General features: G+C 43.5%; 1 protein-coding gene across 2 annotated transcripts; it reads right to left on the bottom strand.

The window, feature by feature from the left end:
- Positions 1–2,627: 2,627 nt before the first annotated feature.
- MED6 (mediator complex subunit 6) lies at positions 2,628–17,222 on the bottom strand. 2 transcript variants are annotated; one of them, XM_083399123.1, is made up of 8 exons: positions 17,074–17,222; positions 12,832–12,991; positions 9,515–9,606; positions 6,315–6,397; positions 5,581–5,689; positions 4,975–5,090; positions 4,160–4,187; positions 2,628–3,441 (listed from the first exon to the last, which is right to left on the bottom strand). In XM_083399123.1, the coding sequence occupies exons 1-8, from the start codon at positions 17,093–17,095 to the stop codon at positions 3,311–3,313; spliced, it is 741 nt and encodes a 246-aa protein (XP_083255249.1). In that variant the 5' UTR covers positions 17,096–17,222; the 3' UTR covers positions 2,628–3,310. The 2 variants fall into 2 exon arrangements, with proteins under 2 accessions (XP_083255249.1, XP_083255250.1); XM_083399124.1 differs by having other exon boundaries at positions 16,844–17,104.
- Between the last annotated feature and the right edge of the window lie 2,548 nt (positions 17,223–19,770).

Below are 19,770 nucleotides of genomic sequence, written 5' to 3' on the forward strand. Positions count from 1 at the left end.
TTTCCTCTAACAGCGTCGTCGCCTCTGAGGAGGAGGAGCCGTGATTTTGCCGCCAATGGAAGCGTGTAATCCGCCGGGGTCCAAACGGCTCCCAAGGCGGCGGGCATGACAGATTTAAGCTCCTTGGTGGTGGGCGGCATTCGGCCCTTAAGAAACGGTTAGCGAAAGGAACCTCGCCTGGCCGCCACGAAGCCTCCCGCCGGCGACAAGTGTGCAGGCGCCCTTCGCTGAGGGAAGCATCTTGGACGACTAGAGCAACGCCGTCGCCTTCGAGGTCGGGGAGCATCTCGCTCCTCGCTTACCTCTCTCGACGGCGCGGCGGGTGACAAGGTGTGGGGGAAAGGATGCTTGCGTGAGAGAAGCGGCTGGAACCACTTGCGCGCTCTCTACCCATCTACCTCTCGGTGTTATCGTGAGTCTAAAAAGGAGAGAGGGACAGAGAGGATGTAGAGTTAAATATTTCAATTGGGGGGTACGATCATAAGAATAGCCTGCAGGCATGGGGGATCCTGGGACTCTCAACTGTTGGTTCATTGCAGCCCCCATCTTCCTTGATCAGTGTTTGCATTGGCAGGGAGTAATGGGAATTGCAGTCCAGCAAGATCTGGAGGGCAGCAGGTTCCTCATTCCCTCCTCACAAGGCTCACACCTCCCTATTAACAGTCTATGAAAGTTAGATTTTGATAATCTCTGAAACGGAACAATTCGGGAAAATTAGGAGAAGATACGGTCAGCCATCTACCCACTTTCTTATTCCAGAATATGGTGCAACTATTTTTTTCTGATCATTTATAACCATTTAAACTGTGCTCTTCTCTACATCCATGTGAGATACGCTGAACACTTAACTTTGAAACTGATTTTCACCATTCTCTGTACTTTGGTGTCATCTGCAAGCCTGGCTACCTACTGCTCACCTGATTGTAGATAACTTGGAAAACTAAATAGCACCAGGATCCTTTTGGGGGTGGGGTTTAATTTTTTGTGAAAACTTTCCTGTTCTTCAACATTTTACCAGTCCAGAAGAAAATCTGTCCTCCTGTTCCATGGCTGCCAAGTTTATTCAGAAGTCTGTATGTGGGAATGACTCTTAGGACTTTTTCCTATATATATGACACCTAGCATGTCATGCTTAGTAGTAGCAATAGCAGCAAATTCCAGATAATGTAAAGTTTCAAATGTTACACATGAACTCACCAATCTCCTTGGATTAAGGTGATGGTACACCTACTTTGGAAGATGGAACCTGTTTTGCCTTCTTTGAAAGCCAACGGGATGTTTATCCAAGGAGTGTAGGATGGTTTAGCTGAGATTCTTGCATTGCAGGGGGTTGGACTAGATAACCCTTGTGGTCCCTTCCAACGCTACAATTCTATGATATGCAGCAGGCAGGTAGCAGAAATTTATCCTGACTTTTTGTCTTAATAAAAATTGTCCCACCAGTAAGGTAGTACAGCACATCTAGAGATGTTACCTGCTTTGATCACTGTCTTTGTCCTATTTGCATAGCCAGGCAGCTATTAATACTGTGCCAGTAGAACCAGGGCCGGCAACATTAATTTGGACAACTTGATGTTTGTGGCTTCATTTGACTTAAAAGGAGCTCACCAGTGTAATTCTTCATACTCCATCTTCCTATTACCGTATTTTTCACTCCATAAGACACACCTGACCATAAGACTCACCTAGTTTTTAGAGGAAAACAATAAAAAAAATTTCTGAATCACAGCCTCCTCAGGAGGAGAGCGATCCCCTCAGAGGCTTGGGAGGGAAGCTGTGTGCCCGTCAGCCATATGGTTGGCGGGCCACAGCTTCCATCCTAAGCCTCTGCAGGGATCGCTCTCCTCCCGCGGAGGCTTGGGAGGCTTTCCTTCTCCCCACTTTTTTCTCCCCCTCCCCAAGCAGCACAGGCCCCTTTTCCAGCCTCCTCCTCTCTATCCCTTTTGCCCAAACTCCTCAGCCAACATCTGCAATTTCTCCCCTTCGTTGATGCCTCTCCTTTCAACTCTACCATGACTCTCCACTCACGGCAACCTACCTCCTTTCCCGCTTCTTGGTCCCCTCCTCTCCGTCCTCTTCCTCCCCTCTCTCAGAAGCTGCCTCTTCTCGCCATCCTCTGGCCAACATTCCCAGAGCCATCAGGGCAAAGGGGAGTCCGTTGGCAAAGCCTCTCTCAAAGAGAGCAGCCCAGGAGTGTGGGGCAACAGCGCACAGCTTGCCCACCACTCCCAAACCTTCCCAGGGGAAAGGAGAGGCTGTCAGCAACCCAGGAGGGTGTGGCAACGGTGCACACTGCACTCGGGTGATTCAGCTCCAGGGACCACACATTTGCTCCATAAGACGCATAGACATTTCCCCTTACTTTTTAGGAGGAAAAGGGTGTGTCGTATGGAGCGAAAAATACAGTATCTGGGGCAATGCTAATTACATAAAAGGCTCAACTTTTTATATATTATTTCTTGCCCTGACATTAACCATAATAAACAGGTCAAATTACAACAGGCAAATACAATCTGGTAAGTTCATTATGTGGCAGAGATGATAAGTGCAACTTATTCTCTCACCAACTTTAATTAGAGGGTAATATGGGGTAGAATAAATTTAATATGTAGAATAAATTTAATATGTAAGTTCAAAAACCAGAGTACCTGAGTTTATTTCAACATTACACTGTACAGTTACAAAAAATTAACAAAGGTAAAACTTTATCGCTATATAAAGCATTATGGACTCAAAAGCTTATAAAGAGAGTGATTGTTCCAATTATGTTATTTACTGAGATAGTTAACAAGAAAATTTTGAAATTTCAGCCTACATTTCACTTCCAATTATATGGATTCTGTAAAACAGTTTTGAAAATATTTTCATCTACTGCCAACACCTTTCTTCAAAGCCCAAAGCATAACTTGCTCATTTCTTCACATAATCCTGCCACACATTTGTTATTCTGTAGTACATGTAAAAAAGAGGGGTAAAATAATGATCAAGGAATTAGCTAGTTTTGCATTTGCTTTTTCTTGATGGTCTTTCCTGAAGCATCTTTTTCCAAGGTCTAAGCTTAATAAAAGAGGACAGGTTTCTAGCCAAAGATATGACACTGGGGGTTAGGTACACTAGATGAAATACAGCCTTCTATATTAAAATAGGGAAAAGGCCAAACTATTTCTTCCTGTATGTAGCTAAAGGTTTGCAGCTAACAGGTTTGTAAACAGTTCAAAAGAAAAGAGCCTTGAAATATCAAAAGTCCACCACGCAGTTGTCATTCCTTTCCTTGCTGTATTGTATTTTAAGAGTATAATCTTCCCTTCTGTCATTGCAGTCTCATCCGTTTCTCTGGCGGTCCTTTGGTGCTGGTGCTCTGTTGGGTGATCTTAGTCGTGTCCTTCTCCTCTTGTTTTGTAGCTTCAGGGGTTGGCTCTGGCTCCTTCTTGATCTGATCCACTGGAAAAATAAAACCAAGAAAATCTAATTCTAACAGCTTTATATATATGATTCTTCTGTAAGATTGTTTTCTAATGCAAAACTGCCAGAATAAAGCAGTAACTTGAATTGCTGCATTCAGATTTTCTATTCATACTAGAGAATCTGCACCCAGAATGCTTATAAAGTGGTGATTTTTTAGGGTCCCAGCACAGTGAACGTCGCTCTCTCTTCCCCTACTCACTCTCTATAGTGAACATGACTTTAGACAGTGGCAATATTCCCATAAGCCTCAGCTGAAAAGAAAATTGCAATGTCTTTTGATTTAAAAAAGGTAAAGGTACCCCTGCCTGTACGGGCCAGTCGTGACCGACTCTAGGGTTGTGCGCTCATCTCACTTAAGAGGCCGGGAGCCGGTGCCGTCCAAAGACACTTCCGGGTGACGTGGCCAGCGTGACGAAGCTGCACTGGTGAGCCAGCACCAGTGCCGCACACGGAAACGCCGTTTACCTTCCCGCTATAAAGCGGTACCTATTTATCTACTTGCACTTAGGGGTACTTTCGAACTGCTAGGTGGGCAGGAGCTGGGACCAAACAACAGGAGCTCACCCCACCGCGGGGATTCGAACCGCCGACCTTACGATCAGCAAGTCCTAGGCACTGAGGTTTTACCCACAGCGCCACCTGCGTCCCCGTCTTTTGATTTAGTTCTGTTTAAAAACAATGACTGAATTCTCACCTGGAATGGGTTTTTCTCCAGACTTTTGCTGTGAAGAAGAGGAAAAAGAAAAACAGTCACTAATAAAAAAATACATGCATCTGGCTTTGGCATGATCTTGCTATTGTCCTATTAAGAACTGCTGCCCTATATAAAAAACCATTTAGTTGATTTTTTTTATTTAAAAAAAATAAGTACAGCATGTCAATTAGACAACTTCTGTGTATGTATATGCTTGTTGACACTCTCAAATAATAGGTTTTTGAGGCAGAACTTAATCTTGCAGAAGCCAAATATATAGCCTTGTGCAATGGCTTTCATTACACAAGAGATTTCCAAATTACATTTTTGCACAGGAAAGTCAAATTATATCACTTTTAATAATCACACTTTTAAAAATCAAGTAACATATGAAACCAGCTAACAAGAGATGCCCCCGGGTATAGGGCAGTATATAAATTCAATAAATAAATAGGTTGAAGATGCCAACCATAACAGATGCCAACCTTTAGGCTTGAATGACAGCTCTAACACCTACAGTACATAACCTTAATACATCCAATTGATGTACAGTGGTACCTCTGGTTACGAACTTATTCGTTCCGGAGGTCCATTCTTAACCTGAAACAGTTCTTAACCTGAGGTACCACTTTAGCTAATGGGGCCTCCTGCTGCCGCCAGCGCACAATTTTTGTTCTCATCCTGAGGTAAAGTTCTTAACCCAAGGTACTACTTCCAGGTTAGCGGAGTCTGTAACCCAAAGTATTTGTAACCCAAGGTGTTTGTAACCCGAGGTACCACTGTATTATCAGTTAAAGTGTTAGCCCAACTAATACCTGCACAAACTTCGGGGGAAATTTTTGCCTCAGATCTAGGAGTAATGCATCTACACGTTGTCTCTGGAAAATGGAGCTTGGTTCTTCCTTTTTTTTGGCTTTGGGTTTGGCTTTATCTGAAAATAATTTAGAGATTGTAATGAAGCATCCCATCAGAACATAAACTTTTAACTTTCTTTTATCTGTCCATTCTTCATTTACAAAATAAAGCTTCTTGTCTTCTTTGGTTGGTTAGTTTTGCAGCAGAAGTTAACATTTAATTTTCTACAACTTTCCAGAAAGGTTTCCCCCTTCTGCTTACTTTATATCTTCCCTAAGCTCCTTCAATTGATTTGGTATCCCTGCAGAATTAAATTAATGTAAGCTTTCACTTCCACCAACAGTGCCCCATCCTACATGCCCAGACACCTAAAATGACACTGTGTTGACACCATTACTTTTCTGGAATGTTTTAACTCTTTCCAACTCCTGTGGTACATTCATTCATTCATTCATTTATAAACCAGCAGAACAGACAGGCATTTCAGAGAAGTCAACACACCAAACCCAAGCCCACAATTTCTATCAAAGGAGAAAGAGCATGTATTTTAAAGCCTAGAATGCTACCTCGTTCCTCTTGATCTTTGAAATGCCACCAATAGCCTTTCGAAGGGTGATAGCGGCAGTAGGACATGGCTTCTTCAAAAGCTGACTGGATTCCATGTACTGCACTGAGCTTGGAAAAAATAAGTTTGTAACAAGATACATGATTTCCCACATTGTGCTATATTTTAGCCAGCCAACTCACAAAATAAATGCCATTATACATAGGTAGTCCAGTTGGGGTGGAATCTCCCTGTACCTTCATGCACAGAGGCTGGAAGATTGGGAGGGGGATTGAATAATACCATTGAGCCAGATCTTTCACTTAGGAGGTGGGAACACATGGAGTAAATGCAAGGTAGTCCGCACATGCTCAGAAGTAATTTCTCTAGTACATATACATCTTCAGGGATCAAATATCTCCATCTTCTGAAGTTAGGTAGTTGGTAACCATTGAGGGGGCCTTCTGAGATGTGGTACCCCACTTTGGGAACACTCCCTCTAAGGGGGGGGGGGAACCTATTCTGATACAGGGCATATTCAACCTTAAACTTAAGAACAAGACACCATTCAAAAGTCAACAGTCCAGAACAACAGTAAATCTTCTTACTTCCTACAACACATACATTTTTCACAAAAGGTGGAGATCTGTTTTTCACACGTTTTGCCCCCAAACCTGAGGACAAACAAGGGGAAAAAACCCCAAAGCACTTGCATTGCTAATACCTTCATTATAAGAATACAGGACAGAGACTTACCACTCTGGAGTTTACAACTGATCCCAAGTCAGGGGCCTGATAAATCACTCCAGCAATAATGTAATAATCAGCCAGTGGGGTAACTATAAACGAAAAGCACAACATTAGTCCAGCTACCAAAACACTAGATGAACAACTGTCATTGCAAGTGTATTTGGTACATCGGTCATGGGACATTCAAGCCTACTATCCAAAATCAAGCAGAGTGCCTAATTTCTCTCATATGTGGCCCAGTAGGGCTCAGTTTGTGGGGGCTCAGTCTTCTTCCACTTTTTTTACTTTTGAAGCAAGTATTGGGGAGAAAAACTCAATGGTTAGAGCAAATCTCAACCCATGATTAAAACATGAAGAAAGCCAGGAGGGACGGGATGGGATTGAATGGCTTTTTCTCCTCATGCTTTATTGCTAGCCCAACACTTGAGCAAAATAACATGGGAAAGAAAACATTTTGAGACTGTACAGTAATACCTCCATGAATGTCCGCCTCGTCTAGCGTCCATTCTGGCAAATGTCCGTGGCAAACCCGGAATTACCGGAATGGGTTACTTCTGGGTTTGCAGCTTGTGCATGCGCAGAAGCGCTAAACCGCACTTTGCGCATGCACAGAAGTGCAAACTGCTCTGTGCACGTGCGCAGGCACGGCGCTTTGCCCTGCGTCTTTTTGGCTAGTGACAGAGCCTCCGGAATGGATCCTGGTTGCAAAACAAGGTACGACTGTACAGGCAAGCCTCAACCTGAGCTGTATATCGAGAACAAGGGAGAGGAGTATTCCTCCCTGTGTTTAGTGTGTGTGTCCCTCCCATTTTTTTAAAGGGAAAATATCCACCTACGGTAGCCCCCTGCTATGCTTTCATCACATACCTGTCCATGTTAATATTGTCTCCAAGATCTCCTACATGGTGAAGATACATGGTGTCTTTTCATGCCTTTACCTTTTTATTAAAATATCTTTTTATTTTCCCTAGACCTTTAAAAAATCTACTTTTTTAAGTCTGCTCTTGGCAATACAGTGGTGCCCCGCAAGACGAATGCCTCGCAAGACGGAAAACCCACAAGACGAAAGGGTTTTCCGTTTGCAGAGGCGCTTCGCAAGACAAATTTCCCTATGGGCTTGCTTCGCAAGACGAAAATTGACGAAAATTCTTGCCATTTTTTTTCGCTCCAAAACCCCTTTTTCTGAAGCGCTAAGCTGCTAAAAGCATTTTAGCAGCAAAACCGCTAATCCCTTAAGCCTTAAAAAGCCGTTTTTAGCCCTTAAACTGTCAATAGCGCTAATCCGCTAATGGGCTTGCTTCGCAAGACGAAAAAACCGCAAGACGAAAAGACTCGCGGAACGGATTCTTTTCGTCTTGCGAGGCACCACTGTATTGCCATGCTCCATTTTGCTTTTGTTCTTTTATCCTTGTTACTTATGGGTATTTTTATTATTTCTTTTATTATGCGATTGCACTATCCCCTGCCCTAAGAGAATTTTTAAACAGAAGGTACAAGCTGTAAAACTATAGAAAAAAATGAAAAAAATGAAATGACTGCTTAGTGGTTTCAAACATTATGTTCCTACAGGACTGCTTTGTGTGCATGTAGTCCTTCTTGTAAGTTCTTTTTTTAAAATCCTGTTACTTTTCTTACATTTTTCTCAACACCTGGGGAGTCTTTAAATGAAACATGCAAATGTTCATTAGGAAAAGGAAAAGAAACCTGCATCTGTGTCTGGATCTTATCCCTGCAGACTACAGACCTTCAGGTTTGTTTATATCTGAGAGTGTGCACTTGTAAAATGAATTTTAATGTTATTTTATATCTGGCTTTTACCTTCACTCAGTCACAGTATATGAGATGGGAAATTGCTGCTGTACTGCTCTCCAGGCTGCACTTGTTTACGCTGAAATGCATTTGCCATTTTACTGCCCATTCGCTCAGCTTGGAGAGGTCCTTTTGGAGCTCTCTGAATTCCCTTTTTGTTTTAATGACCTTAAGCTGTCTTGTACCATCAGCAACCTGGCCTCCTCACTGCTCACCCTAACTCTGGGTCATTCATAAACAACTTAAGAAGTTTAGATTCCAATACTGATTCTTGGGGGACTCTACTTTCTAGATGTCTTCATTCAGAGAACTGTCCATTCTTCTCTGCTTCCTGCACCTTAACCAATTCCTGATCCACAAGAAGTCCTTTCCTCTTATTCCATGGGAGCTAAGCTTACTCAGGAGTCTTGGGTGAGGTATTTTGTTAAAGCTTTTTGAAAGCCAAATGCACTGTGTCAACTGGATCACATCTATCTATATGCTTGCTGGCACACTCAAAGAACTGTAATGCATTAGTGAAACAGAACTTACTCTTCCAAAAAATTATTAATGATATTTTACAACTGCATTCAGAAGTTGTTCTGTTTGTTGTCACATCACCTGGTTTTTATTTATAATTATATATTGAGTTATATACTGCAGGTTTTGTTTTTAAGATTGACTATGCAGTGGCTTATTGCTCAGTGGGGAGGAATTACTTCTCTTTACATACAGAGATTATACATGACAAGCAATGCATAGTTATAACAAGTCATCAACACTGCTAAAAACATAGGACTGCAAATAGGCATGTTTTTACCAGCACTATTTGCCTTTTGCCACAAGAGGGCATTCTTTTACTATTTCAAAAAGGAAATTAGACCATAAAGCAAAATTCAGGAAGAAAATGTAACCGCAACATGAATTCTGGGAGCTAACATTTCTACCTATGCTTCTGTGAACAGGAAAACAAAAGCAGGTGGAGCATTCAGAAGTATGCATAGGCTATGATCCTTTCCTGTGTGGGCACAGCACTAAACACAGGATTCTCATTTCTGTCCATCCCCCTGCCCCCCCCCCCAAAAGCCACAAGCTGATATGAGAAATTGGAGGTGGAATATGCACCTTCTGTATGCCCAGATTCCTCCCCGTTTGCTCAAGATATGAGAGCTTCACTTGATCAAGCAGAATAGAAAGCCTGGATGGGGATATGCAGAGACCTCTTGTTCTTCAAAAACAACAAATCACTTCCTGTATGTGCACTGAGGGGAGGTTGGAGAACATAGATTTGCTTAGCCCTGTGAAGATTCCTCTGTATGTGAGCACTGCATCTGCACAGGGAAGCAACGTACCCATCCTTTTTTTTTTTGTTATTTGTTTCCATCTTGTCCTCCACAAAATACTGTGCAAATCCTTACCATGTGTCGGACTCTGTCTTTGCTGCTTACGAATAATGAAGAGAATTGGCTCTTGTGCATGTAAAAGGATATATTCCACTCCAACCATTTGACTGAAAGAATAAAGACAAGACTGAACAAGGAGATAAAACTACTATTTATTGTAGAGGCTAAAGAAGCCAACTGAAAGTACAAGTCTCCCGCTGACTGATCACACCTATAGAATCATTGTATTACAGAATTAGGAGAGACCCAAAGGGTCATCTAGTGCACACTTCCAAGTGTGCCCCTCTTGGACCAAATCATGTAATAACTTGTCCTAAAAGGTAAAGGTACCCCTCCCCGTACGGGCCAGTCTTGACAGACTCTAGGGTTGTGCGCCCATCTCACTCAAGAGGCCGGGGGCCAGCGCTGTCCGGAGACACTTCTGGGTCACGTGGCCAGCGTGACATCGCTGCTCTGGTGAGCCAGAGCCGCACATGGAAACGCCATTTACCTTCCCGCTAGTAAGCGGTCCCTATTTATCTACTTGCACCCGGGAGTGCTTCCGAACTGCTAGGTTGGCAGGCGCTGGGACCAAACGACGGGAGCGCACCCTGCCACGGGGATTCGAACTGCCGACCATGCGATCGGCAAGCCCTAGGTGCTGAGGTTTTACCCACAGCGCCACCCGCGTCCCACACAATAACTTGTCCTAGATCCTAGTAATTTTCTGACAGTCACCTGATGGATCTATTTGCTCTAAATCTATCGGGTTTCATACTGCTGTCCTTAATAAATTTGTCACCAGCTGGACTCCCACCAAATTCACCAATAGCTTAACATCACCATAGGTAAAGGGACCCCTGACCGTTAGGTCCGGTCACGGATGAGTGGGGTTGTGGCGCTCATCTCACTTTACTGGCCGAGGGAGCCAGCGTACAGGTTCCGGGTCATGTGGCCAGCATGACTAAGCCGCTTCTGGTGAACCAGAGCAGTGCACGGAAACGCCATTTACCTTCCCGGCGGAGCGGTACCTATTTATCTACTTGCACTTCGTGCTTCAGAACTGCTAGGTTGGCAGGAGCAGGGACCGAGCTCACCCCGTCGCGGGGATTCAAACTGCCGACCTTCTGATCTGCAAGCCCTAGGCTCTGTGGTTTAACCCACAGAACCATAGGATGATTTAAAATCAAGTGTTCATATTTGGATTTGATTAGTGTGGTTATTGGATTCTGAATCTCTGCAGGTTTGGAAGTGCAACACTATAAAGGATCGCAGCCACAAAGTGTACTAACAAGGACTTCATTAGGAAATTTCAGAATATTCAAAAATAAAAGAGTTATCTTATTGTACAGCATTTTCAGAGCAAATAGAAATAAAAGACAAAGGAGATTTCAAGGTAACTGCTTACTAATGAGACCACTTAAATTACTCTCTAGGCTCTTTTTCCAATGTAAAAAAAGAAACAGTGCTTGCTTCCTTGGGCTCATTAGTATGTCTTTCCCAATAAATATATTTGTTCATTGTTTATTTTGAATATACTTAATAAAGCTATCCTTTAACAGCAATAGAAAAAATTATCTGGAACAGTTATGATGTTGTTCATCTTGAAATGAATTTTAATTTAACATTAATTAAAGCAATCTTTTATAGCTCCAACTTTAGTTGATGTTAAAATATGCAGACAACTGTGTTGCAGAGCATTCTATAATCAACAGGAAGGTTGTCAATTTCTCATATGCATGGAACAAAATAGATTACAAATGTAAATGCTTTAATCACTTTTGACACACAGTATCTTAGTCATTCAACATCTACCATTTCAAAACAGAATAAGAAACTTTCAGTAGACCACCAGTTAACAGGCATTTCTCTAATCTTACATAAGCCAGAATCATTGAACCCATATTTCATCCATAAAGGTAAAGGTACCCCTGCCCGTACGGGCCAGTCTTGACAGACTCTAGGGTTGTGCGCTCATCTCACTCTAGAGGCCGGGAGCCAGCGCTGTCCGCAGACACTTCCGGGTCACGTGGCCAGCGTGACAAGCTGCACCTGGTGAGCCAGCGCATCACACGGAACACCATTTACCTTCCCGCTAGTAAGCGGTCCCTATTTATCTACTTGCACCCGGGGGTGCTTTCGAACTGCTAGGTTGGCAGGCGCTGGGACCGAGCGACGGGAGCGCACTCCGCCGCGGGGATTCGAACCCCGACCTTTCGATCGGCAAGTCCTAGGCACTGAGGCTTTTACCCACAGCGCCACCCGGGTCCCTATTTCATCCATAGCATAAGACAAATTGGGTGATTGTCTTCTGCTTATAGAAAAGGGCAGGGCAAGCAGTTTAAGTGAATCAGCTGTCAAGGAAAAATAGGGACAAAGAGAGGGGGAAAGTTCTATCATCTCTGGCTTTAGTACTTCAATTGCTGGTAGTGTTTACTTTTCACAGGTGACAACTACCATTCTAAACCTTGTTTTATAACCGCAGAAGGAAACTTTTAGTCTCAACAGCCCAGACCCTCCTCTTTCCCCACTCCAGCGGGCCAGTTGTGAAAGGTGGGCTGGACTATCCTTCTGTCAATCATGTGGTGTCATAATTACATCAGGTGACTGGTGGGTGTTTAAGTCCCTTGCATAATGCTTCCAAAGCACGTGACAACCAGGTGGCTGTCGGGCACTTGGAAAGAGCTGCACTAGGAGCTTTGCCATCATTTCTCACACTGCAAGCAAAGAGCTAGCAAAATGCTTCACACAGCAGTTTCCAATCACGCATCAGCCAGTTGGTTGTCAGGAAACTGGAAACTGCTTGAGAACAGGGCTTGCAGGCAATGCCAACTAACATACAGTGGTGCCTCGCAAGACGAAATTAATCCATTCCGCGAGTCTCTTCGTCTAGCGGTTTTTTCGTCTTGCGAAGCAACCCTATTAGCGGATTAGCGCTATTAGCAGTTTAGCAGCTATTAGCGGCTATTAAAGGCTTAAGGGATTAGCGGATTAGCTGCTAAAAGGCTATTAGCAGCTTAGTGCCTTAGAAAAAGGGGGTGGGGAGCGAAAAAAAACCCCCAGGAATCGCAAGACATTTTCGTCTTGCGAAGCAAGCCCATAGAGAAATTCGTCCTGCGAAGCACCTCTGAAAACGGAAAACCCTTTCGTCTAGCGGGTTTTCCGTCTTGCGAGGCATTCGTCTTGCGGGGCACCACTGTATATATGAAGAGAGCTGTAGCACTTGGCCATGGTGTCCCTGAAACAAATAGGACCAAATAGGGAGACCTGCTGGGATGAATCAGGTCTGTAGGCTGAACATTCCCTATTCCTGTTTTATAGGATTACTTTACCAATGTCTAGCAGTAACTTACTTTAGGTGATCCAGCGATAGCCTTTGCATTTTGACCATTTCATTGTTGCACGTTCGATCATAGAATGGGTTGCTACGCTCTGAGAAATAATCCAACACACTTCCACTGTTTAATATTGGAATCCAAGCACTATCAACCCAGGAAATTCCCAAGAGGTTATCTGGAGGAGAAAGAGAAATGAATGGTTAGCACAAGTATAGTTACAATAGCGATAGTCTTCATCAGTGTGAGAGATTGTGTCTCACTGGTCAGCTACTGCCCACCTTAAGCCGGGCAGCCCTGGTCAATAAAATGCTGGTTCACCACTATCCACCTGCTTCAATGGGTGCTTGGAGCTCAGAGTATGGCAGGTTCCCCAAGGACCTGCTCTATGGGGAACTGGTTTCAAGCACCAGGAAGTTGGCAGACTTTCTCTAAAGGGTAGTCAATCTCTCAACTTTGTACAAAACTTTTGTTGTTGCTGTTGTTTGTTGAATTTGTATACCGCCCTATACCTGGAAGTCTCAAGAAGGGACGAAGCACACAAGTTTTAAAGGTGAAACAGTTATTTTTAAAATGTAATGTAGAAAGTAAGGTTTGAGGAAGCACTAAATTAATATGCAGAACATGTCCTCTGTGCTGGCTTTGATATGGGGTTTGCAGCAAGGCAAGTGTAGCGATACTTCTCAATGCTTAAGAAAGTGGATGAAGAAAGTTTGGAGCCAAAGCACAACCATTTTAAACCACAGTGGGAATCACAGAAGTTCCACTTGACTTCCAATCAGTGTTAGAAACTGAAATATGAAAGCTAGGCACTAAATGGCACCTTAAACCTATGTTTTGGGCCCAACAATGGAATATCTAGGCACATATTTTTATAACTGGAATACAAAGCTGAAAATGAATGAACTGAAGCTAAAATTTTAAATTCATTTTTCACATGGTCTAGTCCTCATCTGAAGGCTGCAAAAAACAAAGCCATGCTTCCCCTGCCTGCCCTCCTAATATTCTTAAGAGGGTCTCTTCTCCAGTCTTCAGAGAGTAGCTTCAAGTGGGGAAGCAGAAAAAGGTCCTCCTTTCCTTCCACTGTGCAGTTTTAATCTGAAATATTAGGTGCAGTACTGCACCCAGAGCTCAGAAACTGCTTGCTCTAATGAAATTCTTTTTCACAAAAAGCACCTAGAACAATGGGAGTTTCCAACACTGCTTCCAATGCAGGAAATGTATCCATAGTGCAAGATAAAAGGGTATGCAGAAGTGTCAGAAATGATGCAGGAACATACGGTAATATGTTTCCACCAATACTACTTGCAAACCCAGGACTGCCACTGCAACTATTCTAAGGTGCATGTCTGACTGGAGAGGAAGTTTGAGTGAACACAGATTGATTGCACAGTCACAAAAACAAATTGGTTGCAAGAGAGATCCTGAGATGAGATGAGCACAGATTGATTGCACAGTCACCAAATAAGCCCAAATATCACCTCCGTGTTGCATAGGTGCTCAGGACTCAACAGTTGACAGCTAGGCCTCAGGATCTTGCACTCAGCCGAAGCCGTGTGGCATGTTCAACTTCTGAGGTGTGTTTGAAAACTGAAGCATTTACTTCCAGGAGTACAGCGTTCGTAAACCGAAACGTTCGTCAACGGAGACGTTCGAAAACCGAAGTACCACTTTACATTGTTTCAGCAATCTTATAGAAAGCATATCTAGATGCTTAGGAACCCATGATTAATGCAGCATAAATAGGGCTATGAATAATACATATGCTGCATCAACAATGTGCTGCTCAAACTCTTGCATAAAGCAGAGGCAAGCAAAGAGATGGTCTTATTATTATGTAAATGTGCCTTGCTCCATTCTACTGCTATAGAGAAAGGTTTCTCTCAATGCAGCAATTTACCTTCTTTCATAAAAGCAGATTAAAATGTGGGAATTAATGAAACCACAGATGCCACAGATTCAGCAATACCTATCCTCAATATTTTTTTAGTATATCTGTTCACTGTGGGCTTCTACCCATACAGTGGTACCTGGGGGTTAAGTACTTAATTCGTTCCGGAGGTATGTACTTAACCTGAAACTGTTCTTAACCTGAAGCACCACTTTAGCTAATCCTGCTGCTGCCGCGCCGCTGGAGCACGATTTCTGTTCTCATCCTGAAGCAAAGTTCTTAGCCTGAAGCACTATTTCTGGGTTAGCGGAGTCTGTAACCTGAAGCGTATGTAACCTGAAGCGTATGCAACCCGAGGTACCACTGTAGTACAAACTAAAATACAGGAACACTTCAAAAAGTCACTCCTTTATCTTCAAGTGCAATACAAGATGGGGGAAAGCATTCCCACATTAGGGAATATCAGTGGAAACAATGGAACCTTTCCTGTGAAATTAATTAATAAAATAGGAATCTGCCTGCAGTGGAAAATATCCACCTATACAGCACGGCACGAAGCCACTGCCATATGCTGATTTCGAGGGCGTAGAGGTTCAGCAACATATTAGCATGACACCTGCAAAAATCAGTGTCAAACAGAATGACTTGAAAAGACTAGCTTTGACTGCTATTTCTAAATACTTCTTAAAGTAACTACAGTGGTACCTCTGGTTGCCAACGGGATCCATTTCTTAGGCCCGTTCACAACCTGAAAAGAATGCAACCCGCATCTGCACACACACGGGTCATGATTCACCGCTTCTGCGAAAGATGTCATTTTTGTGCATGCGCGAGCGCCAAAACCTGGAAGTAACCCTTTCCAGTACTTCCGGGTCGCCGCAACCTGTAAACGCTCCACCTGAAGCAAACGTAACATGAGGTATGACTGTACAGTCATACCTCGGGTTGAAGTAGCTTCGGGATGAATATTTTCGGGTTGCGCTCCGCGGCAACCCGGAAGTAACGGAATTTTGCCGCTCGCGTATGCGCAGCCGCTCAAAATGACGTCACGCGCATGCAAGGAGGCGGCAAAAACGCGAGCTGCGCACGTGCAGTCGCGTCTTACGTTTACTTCAGGGTGTGAACGGGGCTCCGGAACGGATCCCGTTCATATCCAGAGGTACCACTGTATAGCCAACTCAAAATGACTAAGAAATCCTAATCAATACAATCGTACCTTGGATCCTGAACGCCTTGCAAGTTGAACGTTTTGGCTTCCAAATGCCGCAAATCCAGAAGTGAGTCTTCTGGTTTGCAAATGTTCTTTGGAACCCAAATGTCTGCCATGGCTTCCGATTGGATGCAGGAGCTTCCTGCACCCAATCAGAAGCCGCACCTTGGTTTCCAGACATTTTGGAAGTTGAACAGACTTCTGGAACTGATTCTGTTTGACTTCCAAGGTACAAATGTAATCATTCTCTTCTTCTTTGAGGTGTCAGAAATTCAGTTTTAATCATTTCAAAAATAAACATTAAGCTTAATGCCTCAAAGTTGTCTGCACTTCAGGTTATTCTTATAACAAAAAATGATGCAAAATGGGAACATGCCATCCCACCCCATAACCTAGGTTTAAGGTGCTATTCGGCTATTAACTTATATATCTGAGTTTATAACACTGCAGGCAACATGCCACTCTAGGTAGAATCTCAAGGATATATATATAGTCCTCACGTAATGAAATAAAACTGAGAAGAGTACAAACCCAGAAATCTTTTCTGATTCAGTTTCAGTCTTTTTTTGAAGTCATCTGAACCTGGTGACTATTGCCACAGTGTGGAGTAGTGAACACATTATTCGCTATGAAATACCTGTTTCTTTTGAATTTGTCCTGAACCTCCTGGCAATTTCATTAGGTGATCCCGAGTTGTAATGTTATTAGCGTCTTTCCTTTCCTTGTTTTGTCTACTCTCTCGACAACAGAATAATGTTTATAATTTCAAAAGCCCCAAAGCCACTAATATCGCTTCTAATCTCAGCCGCAGATCGGCGCAATGTTACAATGTCTTTGGGCGCAGGACTTATTGCGAGTCTTATTTAAAAAAAGGACAACGACACTTGATTCCACTGCGTCTTTAAAAATAAATAAATAACTGGAATTACTTTTATTCTGCGACTCCCACAAAGGTTTCGTCCACTCCCTCCTTTCCAGTCCTATGGAGACGACAGACGCCTGTCGACCCTGCTTTCTGCATCTGCCTCAGGGGCCCTGGCGGACATGGATGGCAAAATGGAGACACACGGGGCGGGAAGGGAGCCGGGAGTCAGTGGCCTGTCCTTAAACAAGGTGCCTAAGCAGATACAGTAAAGCAAAAGAATCCAGTCTCCATTACCTCGTATGTCCACCGCCGCCATGGTTTCAGCGCCGCGCGTCGCATCCGCCCCGGCGCAATGCTATGACCTCACCGCACCATAGAGAGAAGTTGCCTAGGATGCCGAGCCTCGGAGATGAGGAGAAGCGAATGGCTAGAGCGGCGACGAGAGAGCCGAGCGGGGAGTATGCGTAGTTGTTACTTCAGCGACTGGAGGACTAAGGCGGTTGTATTTTGCGGTTCCAGAAGGATTGCGCACCCCTGATGGGCGCTAAAAAGCAAAGGGGGTGAAATATAACTTTAGGAGTGAAAAGTAAAGGGTGTCTTTTTAAGGATTTACATAAAAAAAGGTCTAAGGATGCGATTCTAGCTCCACACACGGGAATAAGTCCCATTGGATATCAATAGGATTTGCCTCTTGAGTCGACGTGGTTAGGATTGCGCTGAAAAGTAAACCACATACACACACCAGCGCTTCAAATGCAACACATACGAAGTATATAGTTGCATAGTTGGTTGCAAATCTAACCCGCCAAAAAACAAAAGGCTAACATATGCTTCTAACAGCACATTGATTTACACTACAGAAACCAGGTTTGGGGGCATGGAAATAAGGACCAGGGGGGTGGTGGCTTTTCTCATGTCTGCTAAATTTCAAATATGAAGTAAAAAAAAAAAAAAAGCAGAAACTCATGAACAACAAAAATTGGCAACCTTAATTACAGAGGTGGATTGAGGGGGCACGACCGATTCGGTTGCACTGGGCACGGAGCCACAGGGGTGCCACTATTACGATGAATGAAAGGTGGGGCTGAAATTTGAGGCCCCAAGGTCTGCCACTCTAAGTACAAGCTATTTAATCTTGAGCCCAATACTCTACAAAAATGTGCTATGGAGCCCATTGAAATCATGCCTCCTAAACTAGTTGGCTGGGCTTAGTTGCTTGTGATCTGACCTCTGTTCTTTTAGGGCACATTCTTGAGAGGTATTACAGTGAGATGTCTTCTCAAAAATAAGTTCCACTGAGTTAAGTTGGGTACATTCCAATACAAGTGGATATAGGGCTGCAGCCTTAGAATGGATTGTCTGCTGCTTAACACCTGTAACCACTAATTTTTTCTCAAAAGTTGCACACACACTTTCCCCAGACCCAAATGCATTTCATCAAGTGTTTATAGGTTAAGGTTTCCTAATTCGTATTCATGATTATCATTCTACAGTCCAGACCCATGTTACTGAGTCAGTGTTTTTTCAGCTGTGCTTCCAGAATGGAAGGAGGTAAGCATGTGTGGCACCTGCAGAGGAACAACAAGAGGTAGGGGATTGCTCAGAATCTACATCAGAATTATTGGGTATGCAAATCACATCCAGTGCAGAGATAGGACTACTGATCTATGGTACGCAGTGGTACAGTTAGGTAATTTCAGACTCTTGGGGGTGGGAGGAAGCTTTTTAGATGGCACTGTGTCATCTCTTACTTCTGACACCAGTGTTGCATGCCATACCAATCTCTGAGCAGCAAGAGATTCCCGGGGTCCAGGTGGTTGCCCAGGGTTCCTGTTTCCTTTTGGAAATGAGGCACAGCAGAGACTGTGGTGTCTTTATGATATATGGCTTATTTGCGCGCGTGCACACACACACACACACACACAAACACACAGCCTGAGCCTGTGATGGAGGGGCTCCCAGCATTACACTCTGGCTTCTTCCATAGCTGAAGCCTTGGATTCAAACAGACTTCAAACATGATATAAAACATTCTAAACTCTCCACTCTGCTCCTTTTGTCTTCTACCTGACACAAGGCTGGAAGAGAGGCCCCTCCCATTTTTATTCTGGCACAGAGCCTTTGTCCTTTGTCGCCTTTTAATGCCCATCTCCACAGTGAATTGTTTCATCAGGAAGCATAACTGTCAACGTTTCCCTTTTTTTAAGGGAAATTCCCTTATTCCGAACAGGATTCCTCGCAAGAAAAGGGAAAAGTTGACAGCTATGTCAGGAAGCCAGCCTGGCTTATATTTTAACATTTGCTGGGTCCAGGGGTTAAAAGATCTGGCACCTATAAGCTTATAACAATCTTATAGGCCAGCCCTGCTGAGTTTGGTGGTCGTCCTGCTAATTCTGCTGAGCAGGGCCCTGGGATTTTGTCCAAAGTCCTGTCCTAATTGCATCCCAACCCAGAAGAGGCTAATTGGAAGTAGGTATTACCATATCAGTGAATTATACAGGCACAGCGGGCAAGCCCATTGGTCGGTGAATACTTTGAATTCACAGGAGCCTTTCATTATTTTTAAATTTTATTTGTCATGACAGATTGTAGTTTCCTCATGGCACATAGTTTGTATTTACTGGCATAGGAATGCTGCCTTCCAAACATCAAAAATATTTTGTAAATCATTGACCAACAAAGCTGATAGTCTAGTTCTACTTCATGATGGCAGATGAGAATGACAAAAGGGCTGGTCATTCTCAAAAACTGTCCTATCCATGTCTACTAAGAAGTAAGTCCTGTTGAATTCAATGGGTCATGCTCTTCGCTGGAGGTGAGTAGGGATTAATCGGTGCTCGTGTTTTATATTGCTTTCAAAGTGCATTGCTAGCAAAGTTTAAATTACAGGCCTCAAAAGCTACAGAAGCACCTGTAACACCTGGGCATCATGGGGGAAAACAATGTCCACCAAAGACTAATTAGAAACATCCTGGGAAGCAACACTTACTA

This window comes from Podarcis tiliguerta, assembly GCF_965153285.1.
Source record: "Podarcis tiliguerta genome assembly, chromosome: 1".
Lineage (NCBI taxonomy): Eukaryota > Metazoa > Chordata > Lepidosauria > Squamata > Lacertidae > Podarcis > Podarcis tiliguerta.

Coding starts and splice junctions, on each gene's coding strand:
- MED6 (XM_083399123.1), bottom strand. CDS start 17,095: ATGGCGGCGGTGGACATACGAG. Junction 9,607..12,831: donor CTATCGCTGGATCACCTAAA/GTAAGTTACTGC, acceptor TTATTCTTTCAG/TCAAATGGTTGGAGTGGAAT. Junction 4,188..4,974: donor TTCCCCCGAAGTTTGTGCAG/GTATTAGTTGGG, acceptor TCTTCTTCACAG/CAAAAGTCTGGAGAAAAACC.